Genomic DNA, 24,986 nt, shown 5'->3' on the forward strand with positions numbered 1-24,986 from the left:
ATCTATAATTACAACTTCTATCTTATACACTTCTGATCTTCCTTTATCACAGGGTGATTGGTGGGTAGGCACTAGGGTTAGGATAAAGGATATTAACATACATTTTATTGCTCTTGAAAAATTTTTTTTTCTTTTTTTTCAGCAAATGATATTTGTTGACCTGATTGCATATTCAAATGCTGCTCTTTCTTTTTTTTCTTTTTTAGAGTAATTTTGGATTTTTACTTTGAGTTCACCTTTATAGCATCAATAATGGTTGTATGCCTTGAATATGCCAGTTGATATAATATTGGATTCTTGGAATGTTAGAGGTATTCAAGGCAAAGCGAAAAAGTCATTATTATTTCATTTGATTTTTAAGTCACAGGCAAATATTTGTTTTATTCAAGAGACCCATATTCCTCGTCTTGATTGGAATAAAGAGAGGAATAAAAAATGGATCAAAAAGATAGTAGCTTCAGGTGACTCATCTAATTCCAGAGGAGTAGCTATAATCATTAAACAAAAATTCATGGGGAACATTATTGATGAGAAATTTGATAATGAGGGGAGATGGTGCTTATTTACCACTTCTATCACTGGTCATGACAAACCTCTTTTAGTCTTAAACATATATGGCCCATGTAATTTACAACATTTGTTCATTTTAAAAATGTATAATATTCTCACATCCTATAAAGACCACCATATTATAGTGGGTGGTGACTTGAACGCAGTAATAAATCCAGTAATTGATCGATCTCGTTCCACTGTTTCTTATAATTATCAATCTACTATGGCCCTTAATGATTTGATGATGGAATATAATTTAATTGATCCACTTCATACTGTTAAAATCTTAAATAAGAATGATATCTATACCTATTACTCTAAGTGTTATTGTTCGTGGTCCAGATTGGATTTCTTTCTAATTTCTGATTATATCTCAAAATATATTTTGGATTTTAACATTGAACCTAGATTCTTTTCGGACCATTCAAGAATCTCACTAAAATTAAACATAAATACTAATATTAAAAATAAAATCAACTTTAATAAGTGGTCTTTAAATAATAATTTACTACTAAATGAAGATATTTGTAAACAATGTTCAGAAATCTTACAGGAAATGGAGAATAACCTGGGGTCATCAGACATTCCTTATGACATACAATGGGCGGCATGTAAAGTGAGATTAAGAGGATTATTTATCAGTAAAGTGGCCTTTTTCAAAAAACAATACTTTAAGAAAGAGGAGTTCTTAAAATCTAGAATTCTTTCCCTGGAAAATCATCTTAGACTGAACCATGACCCTACTATAGAAAAACAAATTCTCAATTGTCAGAAAGATTTAATTTTGCTTCACCAAAATAATCTCTCTTTAGCTGAACAAAAGTTACTTGCTTCATATTCAGAATGGGCCCAGGTTCCTTCTAAATTATTAGCGAGAATTATTAAAATTAATTTTGACAGACCGAAAATCTCATCTTTATCTTATAAAAATAAATTATATAACACGGATGAAGAGATTATTCAGCTATTCACTTCTCTCTATACTGATTTATATTCAGGTTCTTCTAATTTTGTTAATGATAATCACTTAAAAATCTTTTTAAATTCTCTACATTTCCCTAAATTAAACGATAGCCAACAAAGTTTACTTTCTGCTCCTATATCGTTACAAGAAATCTCGGATTCAATTGATAATCTTAAATTGGGTAAATTTCCTGGTCCAGATGGTTTCATTCCAGAATTTTTAAAAACTTTCAAATTGGTAATTCTTCCCTTTCTTCTCAAAGTATATAATCATATAAGAGTTAACGATATCTCAGATATTCATTGGAATACATCTAAAACTATCCTAATTCTAAAAAATAATAAAGAAAAATCTGACCCAGTAAATTATAGACCCATTTCTTTAATAAACGTATATATTAAGATTTTATCATCTATTTTGGCTAATAGATTGAAACGGATTTTACCCTCAATTATTTCCCAAGATCAATCAGGTTTTATGTCCCACAGACATGCTTGGGATAATACTTTGTCCTTAGAGTCTATCATTCATCTTATTAAAAAAGATTCAAACCCTATATATGCTCTGATCATTGATGCATCAAATGCCTTGACAGAGTCTGTTGGAACTTTCTCTTTCAAACTATGTCTTGTTTCAATATTCCTTTATTCTTTATAAACTTTTTAAAAGTATTATATAAAGATATGTTTACTAGACTTTACATTAATGGTCAATTTTCTTCTCCTATAAAGATTACTAGAGGAACAAGACAGGGTTGTCCATTGTCTCCCTTTCTTTTTAACATTTATTTAGAACCTTTGTTGTTGTATATTATTCAAAATACTTTTCATAATGTCCCTAGAATTCTTAATACCAAAATTCATTTTTCAGCTTTCGCTGATGATCTAGTTATTTACTTCCAAACTCCATTATCTGATTATAGAAAAATAACAAACTCCATTGATTACTTCTCTTCGGTTTCGAATTATCTTTTAAATTCCTCTAAAACTCATATTTTTCCTTTAAATCACTTAGTACATAAATCATTTTTGTTTTCAGATCATCATTTTCAGTTTACTTATAGTATAAAATATTTAGGTATCAATTTAGAACACAATAATGAATCCTCTTTTCAAAATAACATCAATAAAGTATGGAACTCAATATTATCTGATATGGACAGATGGAAACATCTAAACCTTTCACTTTTATCAAAGGCGGCCATAATTAAAATGAACATTCTGCCTAAATTCCTTTACCAGTTCTCATCGTCTGATCAGATAATTCCAAAATCTTTCTTTGAGTCTGTAAATAAAGCTTTGGCAAAATTTTTATGGTTCCCTAAATCTGTTAGAATTTCCTATTCCAGATTGTCAATTTCTAAGGACAAGGGTGGTTTAGGCCTTCCTAATCTATATCTCTATTATTTGATTGTCTCATCTAACAAACTTCTCACCATATCTAATTTCAAGAATATTTCTTATACAAATCATTCTTTATGGATAAAATTATGGTACAATTACATCATTTCAAAAAATATAAATCCAGAAGCTATTCCTTTTATCTCTTTGGATAGTTTATTTACTAAAAATATGTCTACTGTAATTAAACAAAAGATTAAAGCTTTCCAAACCTTACTCAAACTATGTAATCTAGAAAAGATTTCTCACCTTATCCAACCAATTCATTTAAACCCAAATATAATGATAGACAACAAACCTTTTAATTTAACAAATTATCCTCTAATAAAAAATTTGTTCTCCGGTTCGATCCTCGGCTGGGGTGCCTTCTGTGCGGAGTCTGCATGTCCTCCCTGCGGTCGCGTGGGTTTCCTCCGGGTGCTCCGGTTTCCTCCCACATCCCAAAGACATGCTGCAGGTGGATTGGACACTCTAAATTGGCCCTATGTGTGTGTGAGTGTGATTTCTGTGGAAGGTTGGGCGCCGGGCTGGCAACTCGACACCGTAAAACTCCACTGCCATTCAATGTGCGGACAAGGTGATCCGCTGTGGCGACCCCTAACCGGGAAAAGCTGAAAGAAGAAGAATCCTCTAATAAAAAAATTAAAAGTTGGAGATGTTTTGAAATATCTTGACTTATCCTTACCTGATTGGCGTAAGATTTTGAAAGTAAATTGGAACTATTCACCAATCCTTAGTCAACTAAGACTAATAATTAAAAACAAGTTTTTATGTATAGACCCCATAGAACTACAAATGAAAAACCTCAACACGATTATCAGAATACTTTCCTCATCAGATAAAATGCTCTCAAACTCCTATAAGTTGATAAATAGCTTAATGATGGACCACAATTGTCTTTTATTAAATGTTTGGTTAAGTTATAACTCCCAATTGTCAGAGTTTCAGAAACTTTTGGCCATTAGATATACAAAGGAATTTATCCCTTTCAAAAATTATCATACACACAATTAATGATTAATAACGACGCCTACTATACCCCATACAAATTAAATAAATTTAACCCAAGTAAATCCCCATCATGTTCATGTTGTTCTCACCCCCAAGCAGATCTTCTACACATCTTATGGTATTGTCATTTTTCTCACAGATTATGGACCTCTTTGAAAGTCAGATTGCAGAAAATGGGGTACCAAAAGTCTACATTGACTTGGGAATTTGCTATTCTTCATATTCCATTAATTCATCTTTCAAAATCAGATATTCACGTTATCATCTTTATTTGCTCACTATTAAAACTTTACATAATACAAAATTGGCTTGATCAAACCAAACTAAATTGGGTTACTTTTCAGAAAATGGCTTTTTCATATATTGATGCTCAAAGGCACTTAGTTAGAAGTCCAAAAAAAAAAATCATTCAAAAAGTTAGTTTTAGAAAAAGTCTTAAATATAATAAATAGTTAATGTCCAAAAATTTTTTTTTTTTTTTTTTTTTTTTCTTCTTCCAGGATGCCTAACTTGTATATAGTGTACATATTTAGTATTATTTTATTACATAATAATATGTTAAATCTCCTGAAGGATTGTTTTCTCATCTATGAGTTGAAATATGTTTATTTATACCTACTTTTCATGTACAAAACTCCTAATTGTCTTGTTATATATATTTAATAAAACATTTATTGAGAAAAAAAAAGTGTTATACAAATGGATGGATGCCTTAAAATTTCACAACAGTAACATATTGTTTATATACCTAAGCTTACCTTTTTTCATGAACATATATGCTTTGTTTGATATTGGTAGCACTGAAGCCAGGAAAGATATGGCAACCAGATGTTGTTGTTGTCTTTTGGCTTTTCCCGGTTAGGGGTCGCCACAGTGGAACTCCGGTCCGCTAATGATTGGCAGTAGATTTTCACGAATGCTGAGGTGCCAGTTCGACGTTCAACCTTCAATGAAGGCACGCCCATTTACGCATGTCTTTTGAACACCCACCCAACCACGGGGAGGACATGCAGACTCCACACAGAAGGCACTCCCCGCACTCCAGCCAAGAATCGAATGGGAGAACCTCTTGCTGTGAGGCACCAATGCTACCGTTGCACCTATGACAACCAGATAATTTCTAATATTAACACCCACCTTATACCCTATCTCAGACTACTCTACACCATCACATTTTTACTCTCTACTCAAATATGACTCTCATAACCTACACTGTTCTCTACCTGCCTCCCTTATTTTTCCTACCTCCTATAGCTGCCACCTAACTCCAGCACATAAAGATCCCACAATTAGTTATGCAAACGATTTTTCATCCCCACAGCAGTCTTTTACTATCTACTCATCTATATTCCCTTTGCATACTCCTCTACCCAAAATCAAAATTCCTCCTTCTCACACCTTGTATTCCAAAGACAAAACTAGACACCTCTACAATAGCCTATACAAATACAAGCTCTACAACCTGCCACATGCCCTACTTTTATCAGGTGACATTCATCCTAATCCTGGTCCCATCTCTCACTTTCCTATCAATAATGCTACCACTCGTAACATGGCACATCCTACACTTCCTAATAAAAATATCTCTTGACTCTATGAACATCACAAGTGTCCTAAACAAAGTTAGTAAATGCCATGCCTGGATTAATAAACCACAATCCTGATTTAATTGCCCTAAATGAAACCTGGCTAAAATCTCAAAACCCTGACAAACAAATACTCCCTCCTGGTTATAATATCCTTCAACACTTTCCAAATTAAACCATCCTCCTTAGAGATGTAAATATTAACTGGATAACGCTCTGCTCCCCTAACTGTACCTTATGCATTAACTTTCATGGGTTTACTCAACTCATCTCTGAACCAACCTATATCAATAATTCAAACAACTCTAGCACTCATAGACTGGATACTAGTTTATGATCCCTGCAAATATCATGACCCTGAAACCCTACTCAACCCCCTAAATAACCACTCCTGAGTAAAAGTTCTTAGATTTACTCCTCACTTCACCAGACCACATAGATATATAACCTGCTGCAAACTAATTTCTGCTGTGTCATTTTTAAATCTCTGCTTTCTAGAATTAATTGGACATATCTAACCCAACTCCCTCTTGATGAAGTAGTTCAATCCTTCAGTGCTACCTTTCTTAATATTATCAACAGCCTTGCTCCTCTCCAAACAGTCCATATAATTGCTCTTCTCCGAACAGTCCATATAAAGTCACACATATCCCTATGGCTAACAAATGCTACTCACACCCTAATGAAATCCAGAGAGAGGATGTGGAAAAAATGAGTAAAAACTAAGCTCCCCCCAACTTGCAAAAGTATAAGGAACTTAGAAATTTGGCAAAGAAACACATTATTAAAGATAAAAAGGAATTCTATTATAGCCCACCTCCTGCTCAAAGATCTAATCCCAAAAAATTCTGGAATTCAATTAACCAAATACTGTATCCAGGGAATCCTTCTTCTCCCAATCCCTGCCCCAACAAGACACACTGAAACTGCTGCCATCTTTAACAACTATTTTATTGAATCTATATCTAAAATGTTTACCTCTGACCCCTCTTCTACTAACACTACAAACTCTGGAAACAACCAGACTATTAACTCCTCTGAACCCCGTCCTGCTCTCAACTCTTCTAATACTTTTTTCCCCCTCACATCTGTCCCTACTAGCTACAATAAGTCTCTGCTCTCCAAGCTTAAATCATGTTCCACATCTGCTGACAATATCCCTTCCAGTTTCCTCCAGTTAGCAGCTGACTTACTTGCTCTCCTAGTTTCCATCCTGATAAATCGCTGTATCTCTGAGCCAAAGGTGACTTCTATCTGGAAAGAATTCTACACAATACAAATACATAAAGGAGGTAACTCCACTAAAATCACTAGCTTTAGACCCATTGCTATCTTATCCCCACTCTCAAAAGTCTTGGAGAAATGCATACATAAGCAAGTCACACAATACTTACTACAGGAAAATCTGCTTACACCTACACAACATAGCTTTCACCCTAAACATAGTGCTACCACTGTCCTTACATCCTTCCTTAACACCATCTCACTACCTAGAGATAACAACAAACTAGTCTCCTGCCTTTTCTTAGACTGATCAAAAGCCTTTGACACTGTATATCACTTTTTAATATTGACTAAACTAACTAATGTTAACTTTTCCACTGCTACTGTTGCCTGGTCTTTCAGCTATCTCACTGATCGACTGCAATCCGTGAGGTGGCTCTCTGCTCTCTCCCCTTCTCTTCCTGTGAAAATGGCTGTTCCCCAAGCCTCTATTCTTGGTCAGTTACTCTTTACCATCTTTACAAACCTACTGTATACTTCCTGCCCCCAGTCATCCCTGATACAATATGCAGATGACTCCACGGTCTTCATCATCGCTGACACCCCCTCTGAACTCATCTCTACCACTCAGACATCCTTTAACATAGTTGAAACCTGGCTCTCTAATAATATGCTAATTCTGAACCCAAAAAAAAAAAAAAACAAAATTCCTACTTTTCTTACCTAAGAATGTCAGTCACCCGAAACACACTTTCTCTATACATTCCCTTAATAACACTTCTACTGAAGTTGAATCAAGCAAAAAACTCTTAGGTGTAATTATAGATGATCAGCTTAAGTTTGACTTAATGTTAACAACTGTATCCAGAAAGACTCATCAAAAACTCGGCCTCCTATATAGAAATAAACATAAAGCAAAAGTAACACTTTCTAATGCCTACCTCCTACCCAGCCTACTGTACAGCTCTCAAGTCCTCACAAATCTCAACTCCTCTTCTCCTTACTAAACTAGAATCAACCTACAACAAAGAAGCCAGATTTGCAGCACACCAAGAATACAAGTCACATCACTGTCTCTCACTAAAACAAGTCTATATTACAACATCAAACTCACAGGAGTCCGAACATTGTAATATCGAACTCAAATGTTCGAACTATGAAAATAGCGAACCCACGGCACACGGATTTTTTTCCCAGGGAAAAAAATCTGTGGCCCATTTTTGGGGATTTGCTATTTCCTCCCCTACGGTGCGATCTCAGAGTTGGTATATTGAAGTAGGGGTTGTATGGGGGCACATCCCCCCACGTTGGGGGGTGTGGGGACCAAAGCCCCCACATTAGTTTCAGTTTAAGTGCAGTGTTTTTTTTTTTGTAACGGAAAAGCAATTTTTTTTTCCCTTGGAAAAATTCGCTGTTCTGTGTTTTCGTAGTTATTGGATTTCAAACATCATGGTTCTATATTACATCATTCGGACTACTGTGAGTTTGATGATGTAATATAGACCTTACTAAAACATCTAAACTGGCTAGAATTACCTCATCAAATTCTCCTCTCTAAGCTCCAAATTATTCACTCCCTTCATTACCAGCCTGCCTATTGCCCCAGCTTATCTCCTCTTATCTCTCAAAATACTCCCACTAGATCTTTATGCAGTTCAGACCATTACCTCTTACTTATGTATAAATATAACACCAAAATGAGATGCAACCTTTGCACCTACTATCCTGCAATGTATTGGAACAAGTTGCCATTAGAAATTCGGTCCTTCAATCAGCTTAAGCAGTTCAAAGCAGCTACCAAGGAATACATAAACAGTCACTGGTCCTGTCACTGCTCTCACCCCTTATAAACCTCCTTACTATTCCCAGGCTGTGCTTAATCAGCCTACAGCATCGTCTCTGCTTCACCGTCTACTACTCCATTTTCCACTTAGCTCTTCCCAGCCTTCTTTTTTACCTCTCCTGTCATCTGGCATCTTTAGCATGTCAGCAACCTCTTTAATCTTTTATTAAAATTTGCAACTCCCTTCTCTGTCATCCATTATAGGATGATGCATATTAACTACAATAGTAAACTATAACTCATGTTCATCTTGCTCAATTGTCAAAATTGTATAGTTTTCTTATTTACACCATTGTAATAACTTTTTGCATCATTTTTGTTAATTTTTATTGTTTATTTCTGTTGTATGGCTTGTGGAGCTTTTCTCCCTGGGCCTCTAGTGCAGTTGGATGATCTCGGTCAACAAATGTAAAATAAATTAATTAATAAAGTTAGTGAAGAATGATCCTTTCAAAAAGTTAGTCAGAAGCTATGGTGAGAAAGTATATAGTACTTCTGAAATTGACTTGTTGCAGTTTTAAATGCTGAAATGCATTCAACCCACTGTCATTAATAACATGCAGACCTTAAGGCTGAATTTATTTACATTACTGAATATGTCATTTGATTTTATGGATTTGCAGTTAAATTATATATTATTGCAGACAATCCCATACATAAAAATGGCAAAATGAATAAATCATAAGTTTTACCATGTCTTTAATAAGTGAAGTTTTGGACTATTTGCCATGCTACTAAAAACTGTTCACAAAGAGCAGGTTCTGTTTTTAACATACACAACATCATTGTATTCCTAAATACAAAATTCTATTTCGTAGCTACATATTCAGATTAAAGCATCATAAAATTTAATGAAAAACAATTGTGCTTGTATGTGTCTAGGTATCTCTGTCTCTCATTTGTCTCTCTATCTGTCTCTCTTTCAGTATCTATCGTTGTATATTTATTTTACAGTCATAGTTATTGCATGTGTTTTTGTGAGTGCATGCATGCATGTATGTGTGGATGTGTGTGTTTGTGTGCATGTGTATGTATTCCTGTGTCTACTCAAAAAGTAGAGAACAATATTACAGATACACACAAATGCATGTATACATATATACATATACACACAGACTCATATCTATATCTGTATCTATATATGTATATCTATATCTATCTCTCTTTCTCTTTATCAATCTATATATATATTTATATATATGTATGTATGTGTGTGTGTGTGTGTGTGTGTGTGTGTGTGTGTGTGTGTGTGTGTGTGTTTTTGTGTTCCACATATTACATTAGTAGGTTTCAAAGACACTCTCTTAACACTACTAAAACAGGTTCTTTAGCATTGTTGTTTTAAAGCATGTACATTAAACACTTTGTCTCTCTTCTGTTTTCCTTCTCAGATGCAGTCAGATATTAAAGATTTACAGAACAGAACAACAGAATAGGAAAGGTGATCACTTTTGTGAAGTTTCTTTTAATCCTGTTTCTTGTATGACAGGCTTTGCGCTTGAGTTTAGGTTGTGACAACTCAGAAATCCCATCTTCAGCATTTTAAACCAATCAGCAAAGCTGTTCCATCGCGGTACTAATATGATGTCATGAACACCTGCACCCAGCAGTCCTCCCATCATGGGCCCCAACCAGAATACCTTTAAAAGGAAAGAATGATATATCTCAGAAGTAAATACTGATAAACATATAATACAGGTAAAAGGCTTTGGACTAAAGATGGTTGTAGAGTCAGTTTTGCTAACTTGTTGGTTTGTTTGTCTGACTGAGCATTGACCAGCAGCAAGTAAACTGAGAAAGGCATCATCATGTTTACAGATTGTTACAGCTCTGCACCTACAAAATGCAAAAACAACAGGAGTGATACTACTAAAATATGATATAATTCAAAAAATGCACATTTTGTATTATATTATTATATATTTATTTGTAGGTCTACTTCAGGTGTTTAGTTAGTTTGCTTAGAATTGTTGTCTAAATTGCACCACTTCTCAAAATATGCCCCTCCTCCCCAAGAGTAAAAACTCCACCCACTCCCTGCATGGATAATGTATGTTTTAGAGGGTACATCTTTTCAGCAGTTCTAAGTTTTCTAAGCAGTTGACCCTGTATTTAAAAATACAAATTACAGATCTCAGAAAAGGAGTCTTTGCTGAAAGATCATGACTCAATCTATTTAGTAAGAACTGCATAAAAGAAAAAAGTTAAAAAGCACACTATTGTACTTAGTGTGCCTGATGAACACTTATTCATGACCTATTTTTGCAGTCAGTTTGCATTTGTGTATCTAACAAGCAGTTTCAACACACAGTATTAATTTGTTCATAACAATTTCCTCCAGCTTCAATGTAAGGCAGTGAAATATACCATAATGTGATGGTAATCGCCATGACAGAAGGTCCTTTAGAGTGACAAACAGAAAAGCAGATAAAAACAGTTCTAGAGCAGTGTAACAAATTATCTGTCTCCACAACTTTGTCTCTCTTTCATGGTTCTAGAGTAATACTGCTGCCCACATGGCAGAAGACAATGGTGATCTGTCAACTGAAGTGCCCCATACATTAGTTCCATATGCCAGTATACATAAACACAGATTTGCACTGTGCCATCTTTACTCCTTTGAGTGAGAAATTCAAATGGTAACCAATAAACATATCCAAAAGATTAAGACTTTCAAATGAAGCTATTTTATTTGTTTAATGTAGGCAACAAAGGAAATAAATACCTGTTGTTATTGCTGCATAAGATTCTCTTTCAAAGGACTGTTATGTAATCAAACCATATTTACAGGTAAGGATGTGATCTGAATGCCTGACTACCACATTAATGGAAAAATGTCTCCATATTATCCATCATTTCTGATGTTAAAGTTTTCTAGATGTCATTCAGTTAGATTTCCCTATTCATTCTATTCAAGATTTTGACCACCCTTTCTGTCAGCCATGAAGAAGATATATTATAGCAATAACCCACGCCTGGGTGTGGGTAATGTGGGATTTACCCATGGTTGGCGTGGTTTGGTCCCGAGGGCAAAGTCCGAGGGACCAAACAAAGACAACCGTGTGTAAATCCCGCATTACCCACACCCAGAAGTAGGTTATTGCTATTATACTATGGCATTATTTAAGAAAAGAAATAATTACTTTTCTTAAATAATGGCATTGTATAATGCCTCTTTGCTGTGCTTCCGCAGCTGTCTGGTATCATGAGTTCTGATGTACTGCATGCCTCGCAGTACATCAGAGTTGTGGCCAAAGCAATGAAGAAAGCAAGATCGCTGTTGCTTTTTGTTAAGCTATGTTAAATGGGTTTAACATAGCAAGACAGCTTTAAAATAAGCAACAGAGATGTCCGTTGCTTATTTTAAAGCTGTCTCACTATGTTAAACCCATTTAACATAGCGAAACCGTAAAAAGCAATGGAGATCTTGCTTTCTCCATTGCTTTTTTTTTTTTAAACCTGTCTCGCTATGTTAAATGGGTTTAACATAGCGAGACAGCTTTAAAATAAGCAACGGAGATCTCTGTTGCTTTTTTTAAACCTGTGTCGCTATGTTAAACTCTTTTAACATAGCAAGACAGTGTTTTAAAAGAGGCTTATACTAATGGAAAAAGTCCGGGCGACTGGACCTTTTTCCATTAGTATAAGTCAATTTACAACGTGCACGCTGGCCAATCAGCGTGCACGTTTTGGAATATTAATGGGGGGGGTCATGGTATAATATCCCTTTTAAGTGCTCTTATGAGTTTAAGTGCTATATTTATTATCCCATTTGATATTCAAACATTAGAGTATCAGTTTTAGCCTTTAAAACATTCAAGTTCTTCTTTATTCTCATAATCACATGAGAATAAAAATCAGCTTATGCAGTCTGTCTGCGTGATACTTTAAGCCTCTGACATTTTCAGTATTGCTAGTAAAAGTAAAGTTGTAGATTGTCTCAGTTTTGTTTCTCTACTTATTTGAGTCAAAGCCCCAGAAAGAACTCAATTCTGGTTTTGATTTGACTGAAGTATAAGAGAGTATTATTATTTGTCACCGGATAGTTAATCGATGCTCAGATCATTGAAAAATAAAAGATTGCAGGAATCCTATCATGGTGACTTCACTAGCAGAAAAGCAAGAATGTAAATGCCATTTTTCCCTCACGTTCTCCATCTTTTCTGAATTTGTGCAGTGTCAGAGTTGGAGTGCCCCTACATCAGGCATGCAGAGGTGCTTAGCCTCCTAGAAAAATATATGCCCTTCTTTGCATTTTGTAAACTGCATATGCCTCTCTTTTGACTAGTGACATCTCAAGGTTTTAAATATTTGCGATCAAATGATTAAACCATATGACTATTCATAGCGATCATCTGTAATAAAGATCTAATATCGCATTTTAGCTTCTACATTTTAGATATCCAAACATGCATAAAAGGATCAGAAGCTGTTTTTATATATACATATACATATAGATATTTCAGGCATGGACAATAATGCCTTTCTAGCCAGACAATATACTTAAACAGTCATCCCCATAAAACTGGTCTTAAAATTAGATCTAAACTAGTGCTTGCTTTAATATGATTTGGTAACCAACCAATTAGTACATTTCTCATTCCTGTAGAGATTAATCTCTTACTTAGGTTTTCTGATGCTTGTCTACAATGATTTGATAACCTCAAACATTCCCAGATGTAGTTGTCTCTAAACACCTTATAGATCTGTATAAGGTCTCCTCTTAAATATCTCTGTGAGATACTGCAAACACTTATAGTTTAATTTGTTTCATACTCATGGATGCCCTTGTGAAGGGTGAGGAGTACAGAAAAGGAAAAATGTTATTGCATGCATTTACTTTCAAACATGATTTCATAACAAGATGGATTCCTGAATATTTTTCAGTATATATCTATTAATTTACTTCATTCCTAATATTAGCAAACACTATTAGAGTTAGAAATTTATAACTTTTAGTTATGTACTCACCATAACTTCAGATGTTTGGGATCCATCTCGCCTACATTCTGACTGATGGGTTTATGCCAAAGAGCGAAGTCTCTTATTGGCTGAGCTTACTATATCCCAGGATGCACCACTACCAGTCCCCCAGATCTAGTTTGTCCGCATACATGCACACATGCACGCACTGCTTATATAACATCGTCAGATGAAACAAGATAAAACAGTAGAACTCAAAACCGTTCAATCTCTTCTGATCTCCAAGGCCGGGAAGGAGGGTGGGTATAGGGAAGGTGGGCGAGATGGATCCCAAACATCTGAAGTTATGGTGAGTACATAACTAAATGATGTTATGTGATCCTATCTTTCTGACTGATGGGACAGCGTCCCTAGCACCTGAATCCTGGGTGGCTCACTGGAAAACACTCCTGAGTACCGTGGAACCAAATGATGCTCGCCCTTTAGATGCCACATCCAATTTATAGTGGGAAATGAAAGTGTGCGGGTTGGACCAAGTAAGCACAAATCTCAGAAATAGCGAGCTTGGAATGAAATGCAATAGAGGTAGCCATAGCTCTAGTAGAGTGAGCTTTGACAGATGTTGTAAGTTGCTTATTTGAAGAGGAATAAGCCTGAGTTATACAATCTCTAATCCATTTGGAGATAGTAGCTTTTGTGATGGTTTTACCCAATTTATTGTCTGAAAAGGACACAAACAACTGGTCTGATTCTGAATTTGCTGAGTCCTGTCTAGATAGAAGCGCAATTGCCTGTGAACATCCAATTTATGGAGAGTACTCTGCTTATGGAGAATTTTGGAAAGAAAACTGGTAGCTCTAGAGATTGTTGGAGACAGAGATTAGAACAAACCTTTGGGACAAAAGATGGGTTAGGCCTAAGTGATACTCTATCCTTGTGAAAAATCAAGTACGGTGGTTTGATAGATAGGGCTTGAAGCTCTGAAACCCTTCTTGCAGAGGTAATTGCAACTAAGAAGGCAGTTTTCCAAGACAGATATTTTAACTCACATGTAGCAGCCGGTTCGAAGGGGAAGATGTTAATGCACGAAGCACCAAATCAAGATCCCACGGAGGTGCAGGATGAAAAACTGGGGTCTTAACAGCCCGCACCTTTAATGAAAGTTTTGCATAATCTGCTGCTCATCAACGGTGGACCCATGAATTGAAATTTAGAGATAGCTGCAAGCTGGACTTTAATAGTAGAGACTGAAGATCCTTGATTAAACAAGGATGTTAAAAATTTCAAAACCTCTGGAATCGGGCAGTGATAGGGTCTAAGCCCTGAGTTGAGCAGATAGCAAACCTCTTCCACTTACTGAGGTACAATTTCTTAGTGGTGGGTTTGTGGGCGAAGATAAAATGTGAATAACTTCGGGTCTAAGGTGTGATTTCTGACTAACGTCGGAAGTGGAGGAGCCAAGCTGTCAACTTCAAGGACTGGTGTTGTCGTCCCGACTGATGAATTAGCAGATCCGGGTTAGATCCAAAACCAAGGATCGTCCACACCGATGTTTCTTCAGGTAGGGAACCATACCTGACGAGGCCAGAGCAATTAGTATCATTGTGGACCCCAATTGAGAAGCTTTCTGAATGACTTTGGGAGAAGTGGAACCGGAGGAAAGCATAAAGTAGCCCTGTTGGCCAAGGTTGTGCTAGAGCATCCATAGCTGCCTCCCCTGATGTGGAGTCAAGGAGAAGAACCTTTTGCACTTTGTGTTTTGTGGTGTTGCAAACAGGTCCCCATCTTCTGAAAACCTGAGCTGCTACTGTTTGTTCAGGGACCACTCGTGAGGAGAGACAATTGTCCTGCTTAATCTGTCTGCCAATATATTGGATTTCCTGGAATGTGGGTCGCTACCAAGAAGCGGTTGCTAGCTACAGCCCATTCCCACACCCTCATGGCCTCTCTGCAAAGGGGGTAAGATCTGGTCCCTCCTTGTTTGTTTAGATACCAGACCACCGACATGTTGTCTGTGTGGATAGCGATAATGCCTTGAGGGAGAAACTTGTGGAGAGCCTGTAGGGACAGAAGTACAGCCCTCATCTCCAACACATTGATGTGGAGAAAGGTCTCGTCTGGAAGCCAGGAACCCTGAACTAACCTGCCCAGACAATGCCCCCCCACCCTGTCTGGGAGGCATCCGTCGTCAGGATGGCCACCGGAGGGATAACAAAGGTCTTCCCTGATTCAGATTGGACGGGTGAAGCCACCAGCGGAGGTCCCGTTCTGTAATCATAATGGGGTGATTGAGGGGAAGATTCTGAAAGGACCATTGAGTCGATAATAGCCACTGAAGAATCCTCATGTGCAATCTTGCCAGAGGAACTAGGAGAACCGTGGCAGACATTGAACCTAAAAGTTGCAGGACCATCCTGGCTGGGGGTTTGGATCTTGAAAGCAGGGCTTGAACTTGACCTTGTAAAGTTAGAATCCTTTCGGTAGGAAGAAAGATGCGCATCAATTTTGAGTCTATCTCTGTTCCTATGAACCTTATGCGCTGAGAGGGCAGCAAGACAGACTTTGACCAATTGAATGTAATTCCCAGGGTAGCACTCAGGGAAAAGGTGGCTTTGAGGTTGTCCATTAGTAGATGCCTGGTGGTGGCAGTCAGGAGCCAGTCGTCCAGATAGGGAAACACTTGGAATCCAAGACTCCTCAGGTGAGCAGTCACTACTGCCAAACACTTGGTGAACACCCTGGGGGCTGTGGTGAGACCAAAGGGCAGTGCACAAAATTGGAAATGACTGTCTCCCAAGCTGAAGCGCAGATACTTCCTGGACGCCCGATGTATCGGTATGTGATAATATGAGATCTATGGAGCACATCCAAACATCCTTCTCCAACAATGGGAGAATGGATTGTAACGTGACCATTCAGAATTTGGATTTTGGTTTAGTCTGCTGAGATCCAATATTGGTCTCAGGTCCCCTGTCTTTTGGCACTAAAAGAACCTTGAGTAATTTCCGGATCCGATCTGGTCTGTGGGGACCGGTTGGATGACTCCTTTCTAGCAGCTTTAACGCCTGCGGCTGCAATTTCCTTGACTGGGTGGTGGGTCCGGGATTTTTGGACGGTGGGGGTGAGTGTGTGAAGGGAATGGTGTAACCTCCCACCCATCTGTCCTGAGTGATAGACTCCCAGGCTTTTAGGTGCTTGGCAAAAGCACCCGACTGGCTCGAGCAGCACAGCCGGGCAATCCCTCATGAAGTGTGGGAGGCTGAAGAGCCACAAAAGGACCTCTGGGATGGCGTCTCCCAGAAAAATTTCCCGTTCTCTGCCTCTGGAAGGGAATCTTCCTGCTGTTGAGGAAAAAATTTACGTGATTTACGGAACCACATCTTCCCTCCTCCTTTAGCCTTGGGATAAGGCCGAAAGGGAGTGGAATAACGTGCACCTACGGCAGATAAAGTTTTTCCCTCTTGCTCACAGCGGGTAAGAGTGTCTTTAACCTTAGGTCCAAACAAAGAGGACCCATCAAAGGGAGCGTTGGCGAAGGAAGACTTGAAGGCCTCCGCAAAATGACACAAACGGAGCCAGGCTTGTTTCCGTAGAGCCACGCCTGTGCCCACATATGAAATGAGCCTCATGGACGAGTTAGAAATTGAAGTAAGGATAGCCAACTGAGAGCTAACCGACTGGGCTAGCTGCTCAGGTAGGTTACCCGAGAGGGAATCTGACAGCTCCTTGACCAGATCCCTCTGTAGCCTGGTAAAATGTGCCAAATAATTCAGGGACCTTAAAGTAAAGGCCGCTGAAGTCAGGGTGCGCTCCCACGGTCCATGCTCCTAGACTCCTTATTAGGAGGATGGACAGACGTTGAAGCCTCTGCCACGTCCTGTTGTGTAGCAGATGCCACCACCATGGCATCTACAGCCACGCCTTTAGTCAGGAACTCCTTCTCGGGTGGGGCAGACAAAAATTTGTTAGGACGAGACTGGTTCCATGGTATCTGGATGTTCCCGCCCTCCGACAAACCAAATCCAGGAGCTCGTCGAGACACCCAGGAGGCAGAGGGCTGAGCCCCAAAGGCCTTGAGAAGCACTGACTCATCAGCAGAGGGGGGTTTGGATATCCAGCCGCCTCGTTGTTTGAGGATCTCTAAAATGTCTGCAAATGAGACATCATCCGAGGACGACTTTGGGGACCCCTCTGCATCATCAAGATCAGTGTCCGATGTAAGAGACTGGGAGTCCACGTGCTTCCTCTTGCACGATCTCTTCCTTGGGCTCCTCTGAAGACAACTCGAAGAACCCTCAGGAGGAGGGAACCCCCAGAGGGGTAACCTCAAGCCCGGGCTCCGCTGCCTAGGACAGGGAACTGCCAAAGACCCAGTCTCCACGCCCAGGGAAGGTGCCGGTAAAGCCGGAGAGATGGCCAAAGAAGACTTGGCCAAGGCACTCCTCATAGCTCTGAAAGCCGGACCCCCAGAATCCTGGGAGTGTCTGGTCCCCGGAACCATGATAGCAGACGGAAGTCCCGACCGAGAGGGAGGCTCGAACCGACAACATAGGTCCCCCCGGTCCAGCCGAAGAAGTCCGTGTGCCTAAGACCTCCACCGGCTCCAACAGCACCTGCTCGCCAAAGCGGTCGGAGGAGGAATGGCAATGACATGGGCATGGGCTGTCAGCTCCAAGCCAACTGGGTCAGAGCCGAAACAAATTTTTGAAAGACTGGGGACTGGAACAGTCTTTGGAGCACCCTGTCTATGTCCGAATCTGACATCCTCGATGACCTAGAGGATACTGAACGGGTTCGAGATGGCCTCTCCAACGGCCCCAAGGGGCTAGGGGACCGCTTCCATCGGTGCCGAGGAGGACTTAGGCGCCGAGGAGGAAGTGTCTGAGCGGACAACCTTCATCGGCTCCGAAGCCAGTGGAGCCAAGGTGACCCGCCTCTCGATGCCCCAGCCATCGGCTCCGAAGCCAGAGGAGTCGAGACTGGTGGCATCAAGGCAAGTCCTTGGAGCCAAGGAGAAGCCTGCCTATGTCTTTTGGCGGTCGGATCCGACGGACTGGTCGGAGCCGACGCCCTTTTTTTTTTAGCAGGAGAAGGAGAGGATGCTAAAGCTTCTTCAAAGGAGGGTTTTATAAGGCCTTTTAATATAAGCTTATTTTTCCTCTCTTGGAGGACCCTCGAGGAAAAAGCGTGACACACGCTGCAGGACTCCTGCAAATGTTTTGCACGCAAACAATAAACACAGAGAGAGTGGTCATCTGTTACAGACATTTTAAAGTTGCACTTGGTGCACTTTTTAAAGCCTGAAGGCCTAGGAACCTGAGACATTCCGGTAAATTATTCAGTGAACTAGCCAAACACAGTACAAACACTGTAACTATGACAGAAAAAAGAAATTTTCTCTGCTTTGTCCTTCTTTTAAAGAAAGAGAAACTATCACCAGTATAAAGGATCCGAGATCCCTAAATAGAACAGAAGTCACCTAACAACCAAAAAGACCGGAAAGGCCTTTCCACACAAGAGGTACTTCTAGTCAAACAACACTCACAACACAAGAATTTACCAAGTAAATTTCTCCAAACACTCAAAACACAAGATAGCTGTTAAAACAGCTTTTAGTTGAAGTATAAAGAAATTCCTGACAGGAAGTTAGTGAAAATAATCACTACTTAGCTCAGCCAGCTCGAGACCACGTCTTCACTTGTTAGCAGATCTGGGGGACTGGTAGTGGTGCATCCTGGGATATAGTAAGCTCAGCCAATAAGAGACTTCGCTCTTTGGCATGAGCCGAGGGATCGGCTCCGAACCCATCAGTCAGAATGTAGGCGAGATAGGATCACATAACATCATTTGTTCTGAGTATAAAGTTCTATTACAGAATTCAGAACTCATGCTTAATATCAAATGTCAGGAACATCCTTTTTTGGGGGAGGGGACATGGATCTCTAATAATCTAAATAGTAGATTGGCTTAATACAGATCCAGTAAAGTGCTTTTTTTACTCTCTCTCGTCAACGGAAGAGCTGAGAGGAGTGGGAGATGGGGGTGTGGATCTATAATAATCTAGTGATCAGTTTACAGAGCCAATAAAGTGTTTTTTTTTATTATTGTCTCTTCAGTGAAAGAGCTTAGAGGGGTGGATCTGTAATAAACCAGTCATGAGATTGGCTGAATACAAATACAATAAAGTGCTTTTTTTTCGGCTCTTCAATTATGAGCTGAGGTAGTGGAGCATTGGTTCATAATACCAGTACACGGCACGGGCTGAGCCAGCTATTCTTCTGGCATTTACTTATACAAGACAGCAGTAAACTTGGACAAGATTCAATATTGACTCCAGGGGATAGGGAAGGGAAAGAAGAAATTGTGGGGGAAGAGATAGATGGCAATTCTTTAAGCAACCCCAGGACAGTATCAGCAAAATTAATAATCCTTTGATAAACCACCATAACTGCATGGTGCACCACATTTATATGTGTGTGTTAATCCTGGTTAAACTGAACATTGGCAGAATGAATGTGCATTACCTGGACAGCAAGCGAGTTCACCAAATGCTTAAATACCACAGAAACCACAGGGGAAGCCTCCTGATATTGCCTTAATACAGATACAGTAAAGTGCCTCTTTTGGCTCTTCACTTCAAAGCTGAGGGTGTGGAGCACTGGTTGATGGTACCAACAGAGGGCGCTGGCTGAGCAGCTACACTTCTGGCATTTATTTATAGAGGACAGCAGCAAACCTGGACTAGATTACCACAAGGGCATGTCAAATCTCCGTCTCATTTCTCTGTAGAAATGAAGAAAAAAACTGAACAAGATTAAGTTTCCTTGTGGGTCTATTTGATTCAATACATGGATGATTTTCTTTTAGCATCAAAAACTTTACATGACTGTAACCAAAGCACTACTTTTCTTTTGACTCGGTTAACAAAATTAGGATTTAAGGTTAATAAAGACAAATTGCAGTTGTGAAAATTGTAAGTTCATTAACTGTGACATCTTACTTCAGAAGACAGTAGACAGATTTTGCCTTCACATACTGCTTAGATCTAAACTGCAGCATGCCCTAGTACATGAAAACAGTTGTGAGCTTTTCTGGGATTAACAGGTTACTGTTGACAATGGATTTCTAATTGTGCAGAAGTAATGAAACCTTTGTCAGAATTATTAAAGAAAAATAACCCTGAAGCTTTACCCTTGCAGGATTATCATGAGCAAACTTTTGTACAATTAAAAACACTGCTCTTGAATTGTCCTGCACTTCGGTTTCCAGATCATTCTAAAAATGTTTTTCTGTTTTGTAGCAAAAGAAATAAATTAGCATTAAGACTGTAACACAATGTTGAAATGATGGCTTTAGACCTGTTGCTTATTTCGTCAGGAATCTTGATCCCGTAGCTGCAGCCCTCCTCTACTGTCTTATGGCTGTGGCCACGATGGTGTGCTTAACAGGCATGACAGCTGCACTGACTCCTGGGCATGAGATTTACTGTATGTGGCAGTTCTGCAGTCTGTAAAAGCTTTGCTATTGAATGCTAAAACACAATACTCATCATGAGTATGATTGCCTAAATATGAATTGTCTTTACTTAATAACCCTTCTTTACAGATTGTTCTATGTCCGCCACTTAACCCTACTTCTTTAATCCCTACAGCAGACAAAGGAGAACCCCATGGTTGTGTAGTTGTTGCCAACACTGTGCTTCTGCCTAGATTAGATTTGTAGGCCATTCCTTTGCAGAATCCAGATGTAATTCTTTAAATAGATGACTCCTGGGTTCAAAGAAATAGATTCATAGGTTCATAAGTATGTACTAGGATAATGACCACAATGGCCTTTTAGGCCTAGTCATGAATCCCAAATATTTGACAAGTTCTAGTACCCTTGATAAGTGTAATCAGGGGCTTGGGAGGTGAAACATTTGCAAGCAGGGGGCTGGAAGATGAACCATTTACAGGTTGCCTGTGTCAATTAGAGACACAGGTGCAAACTAGGGATGAATTTCCTGTTCCTCATCTAATTGTCCAAGTTACACTTGAATTGGTTTCAGGAGAAACTCTACTTCACATGGATGTGGATCCTGTTCCAGAGAAGGGGTAGTCTCTGGGATATATATACCTGTTTCTCTAGCAGGTCTTATTTATATCACAGGCAAAGTTTAAGTCTTTGGAAAGGGTAACTCTGGTGTGGTTGCTTTACAGATATGCCGGAGATCCATCAAAGTGGAGTCTTACAATGCCTTGTATGATGGTCAAGTCACAGCTACCATTTCCATTCGCATTCCAGACAGAGTTTTGTTAAATGGAGAGTTAAATGGAAATCTGCTCAAGTAGCTGAGCTTGTAGCTATAACTGAAGCCTGTAAGACTGGCAAAGACTGATCAGTAGTCATTTTTATAGATTCTCATTATGCATATGCAGTAGTTCATAATTCTGGTACACTTTGAAAAAAAGTGTTATTTAACCTCAGCAGGGTCAGTCATTAAAATGCTGTTTTTGTTGATAAATTGTTATATCCTTTATTATTACCAAGGGAGATTGCTGTGATAAAGTGTGCTGCACATAAAATAGATGATTCTTTTGTTACAAAAGGTAATACTTTTGCAAATATAGTGGCAATGTAGGCTGCATTGTCTTATCCTGTTAAGTCTATACTTTGGAATTAAATATAAATAGCAACTTTTCTTTACAGGAGTCATTGTCATTTCAAGACCAAACAGAGGACTGAGAAAATGAGGTATATAAGCAATAGTTGCAGTTGTCTCTGGATCTTTTCCGGTACCATCTGCATGGCTGATTAGTAGTGAAACTAAATTTCTTAATTGGTTGGACAAAGTACATTAATAACACAAATTTCTATTGATCGGTAAATCCCTCTTCTCTCAGAAGTTGCAGTATTTTGTAAATACTTTTCTAATCTGTTTAGAATATAATTTGTCTAAATCAGTACCTGCACCTGTTTAGTCCTTAAAAAACGCCTTAGAGACTCTTCCGCTTCATGCAGTGGGACTTTATTAAGTTTCTTCAAGTGTAAAATTTTGTTTTTTCCTTGTTGTAAGTGACATTTTTTTCTAGATGGGTAGAAGCATATGCATGTGTAGAGAATGACACACATACAGTAGCAAAAAAGTTTTAATTGAACTTATTCCTAGACTTGGTGTTCCCTGTTGCAATTAGTCTGACCAGGGCTGCCTTTTCATTAGTCAAGTAATACAGCAACTTTGTAAGATCCTCAATGTTAATCTGCAATTTCATTGTCCCTATAGACCACAGCATACCTCTCAAACCTCTTGCAACAAGAAATCTGGACATTGCCAAAATAAAAGACCCACCGATTGGGACAGATTTCAAAAATTGATCTTATAAACTTAGAAAGTTATTAGAATAACAGGTTTTGTGTTAGCTTGAATTTTCTGAAGGCTATATAGTCTGAAACTCAAATGTGTGTCATTATTTAGTGATGACAATCCTCAGTAATTTGCCAGAAAAAACAGAAACTTTATGAGGAACAGACCAAAAATATGAGACAAACATCTGGATATTCTTTGAAAATCTATACAGTTGAGGGTATGGACCAGAGGCTTCTGGGATAGTAAAAGGAACCAGCTAGACAGTTAAGGTTAGGTTAGCTAACGTTTGTGTCAAAACTGGTCTTAAATGGTCAGAAGCATTGCCATTAGTTTTGTTTAGTATTAAAAGTGCAGTTAGTGCCCCTAGAGAATTGTCCCTTCATGAAATCCTCATGGGCAGGCCCATGAGAATGCTGGCTATCCCTCTCCCTAAAAAACTTAGAATTGCAATATATTAATGAAACCATGCTTTTGTACTGTAAATCCTTGTATTCTGATTTGTAGTAATACCGTAGTGTTGCTCTGCATGCAGCGCAATGACTAACAGCAGAATTATCATGACCTGCAGCCTGGAGACTTTGTATACATCAAAGTGCATTCCCAAAGAAACTTACTTAGCCCCAGGTGAAAAGAACCATGCTTGGCTTTCCATACAGCTGCTACTGCCATCCATTGTGAGGGCCTGCCCATGTGGATCCACGCTCCTCATGCCAAAAAATATCCTCCCTTGTGATGAATACAACAGCTCCAGCCCTTACAACATTGATTATTACCTTTGTGATAAATACAACTGAGACACCATTGAAGTCAGACCATGTGAAAGAGCAGCACCTATTGCCAGCAGACCCAGACATCAAACCAGGGACATTGGTACATCTGAAAGTTATAGCCCATGACATATTGCTACCCATACTAAATCTGTAACCGACTGTGAATTGTCATCCAACTTGATTCCATATCTGCCGTTCAGATTGCATCCAGAACTGAAAGCAGTTAAGTTGCCCTTGTTACCAGACCAGAACTTTACATTCCGTGATCATGCTGCTTCATCCTGTTCTGATTCAATGTCCAGTGACTCTCCTTCATCATCGGCAACATTTTTTCTTGCTTCAAATTCTAACATTACAAATTCATCCTGCCTTTTGGACACTGATTTAAATATTACCTTATGTAGACAAGGTTTCTTTTCAAAGTCATCTGTGATAAAAGCCCTTGGTCAATGATTTTTGGTGATCAATTTCATTTGCATAATGGCCAGTCCACTCAGCATACTTGTTTACAGTTTCTTCAAAATCATCTCTAGCCCCAACAATTTGTATCATCATTTGTTTTACCTACTTTTGCTGTTGAGAATCGCAGGTGTGTCATCCTCTGCAATTATTGGAACATAAATATTAGTAGGAAAATTATTTGCAACTTAAGAATCATTATTATTCCAGTCTAGCTCTAGTGAAGTCCTCAGATATTATCCTTTTGTCTTCCAGTGTTTCATCAACATTTGACTTTGGCGTCTCTGTAACCCAGCAGTTGTAATCTGCTTTAGCGCTATTTTTATTGTCACAGTTACACAATCTAAAGTATTGTAGTTTTCATCAAATACATAAAAATTAAGTATCAAAGAGGAATCTAGAATTTATACCATATAACACCCACCCATTTTTTGTTAGAATGTTTGTTATAATAAAAATGTTTGACCTTGACTGAAATGTTTTTCAATCCCTGTTCTTTAACCATGTTTCAAAACATGAGTAATATCAATGCTATGTGAATAGAGCAAATTTTCTAATAGAAAGCACCTTGCTTATGGTCTGTGATTTGACAACTATTGCCACTTTTAATAAGGCCCACTTTTTCATGTGTTTTTCCCATAAATGTTTTCATTTTTGCTGATCTGATTCTCCATTCATTATTTTATTCATGAAATATAGGTCTTAACACCTGTGCTGGTACAGTGGTAGCGTTGTTGCCTCACAGCAAGAGGTTCTCCTGCTCGATTCTTGGCTGGAGTGCCTTCTTTGTGGAGTCTGCATGTCCTCCCTGTGGTTGAGTGGCCTCCGAAAGACATGCATAAATGGGCGTGCCTTCGCTGAAGGTTGGGCATCGGGCTGGCAACTCGGCACCATAAAAATCTACTGCC

The 24,986-nt window shown here is 38.7% G+C and overlaps 1 protein-coding gene across 1 annotated transcript in view; it reads right to left on the reverse strand.

The window, feature by feature from the left end:
* Positions 1-6,614: 6,614 nt before the first annotated feature.
* LOC122788024 (aquaporin-5-like) overlaps positions 6,615-24,986 on the reverse strand; it is a 199,380-nt gene continuing 181,008 nt past the window's right edge. The window contains exon 5 of the mRNA XM_044054946.1: positions 6,615-6,779. Within this exon, the coding sequence (XP_043910881.1) occupies positions 6,615-6,779 (165 nt within the window). The remainder of the gene's footprint in view (positions 6,780-24,986) is intronic.

Source organism: Protopterus annectens, chromosome 13.part0, assembly GCF_019279795.1.
Source record: "Protopterus annectens isolate FY-2018-M chromosome 13.part0, PAN1.0, whole genome shotgun sequence".
Lineage (NCBI taxonomy): Eukaryota > Metazoa > Chordata > Ceratodontiformes > Protopteridae > Protopterus > Protopterus annectens.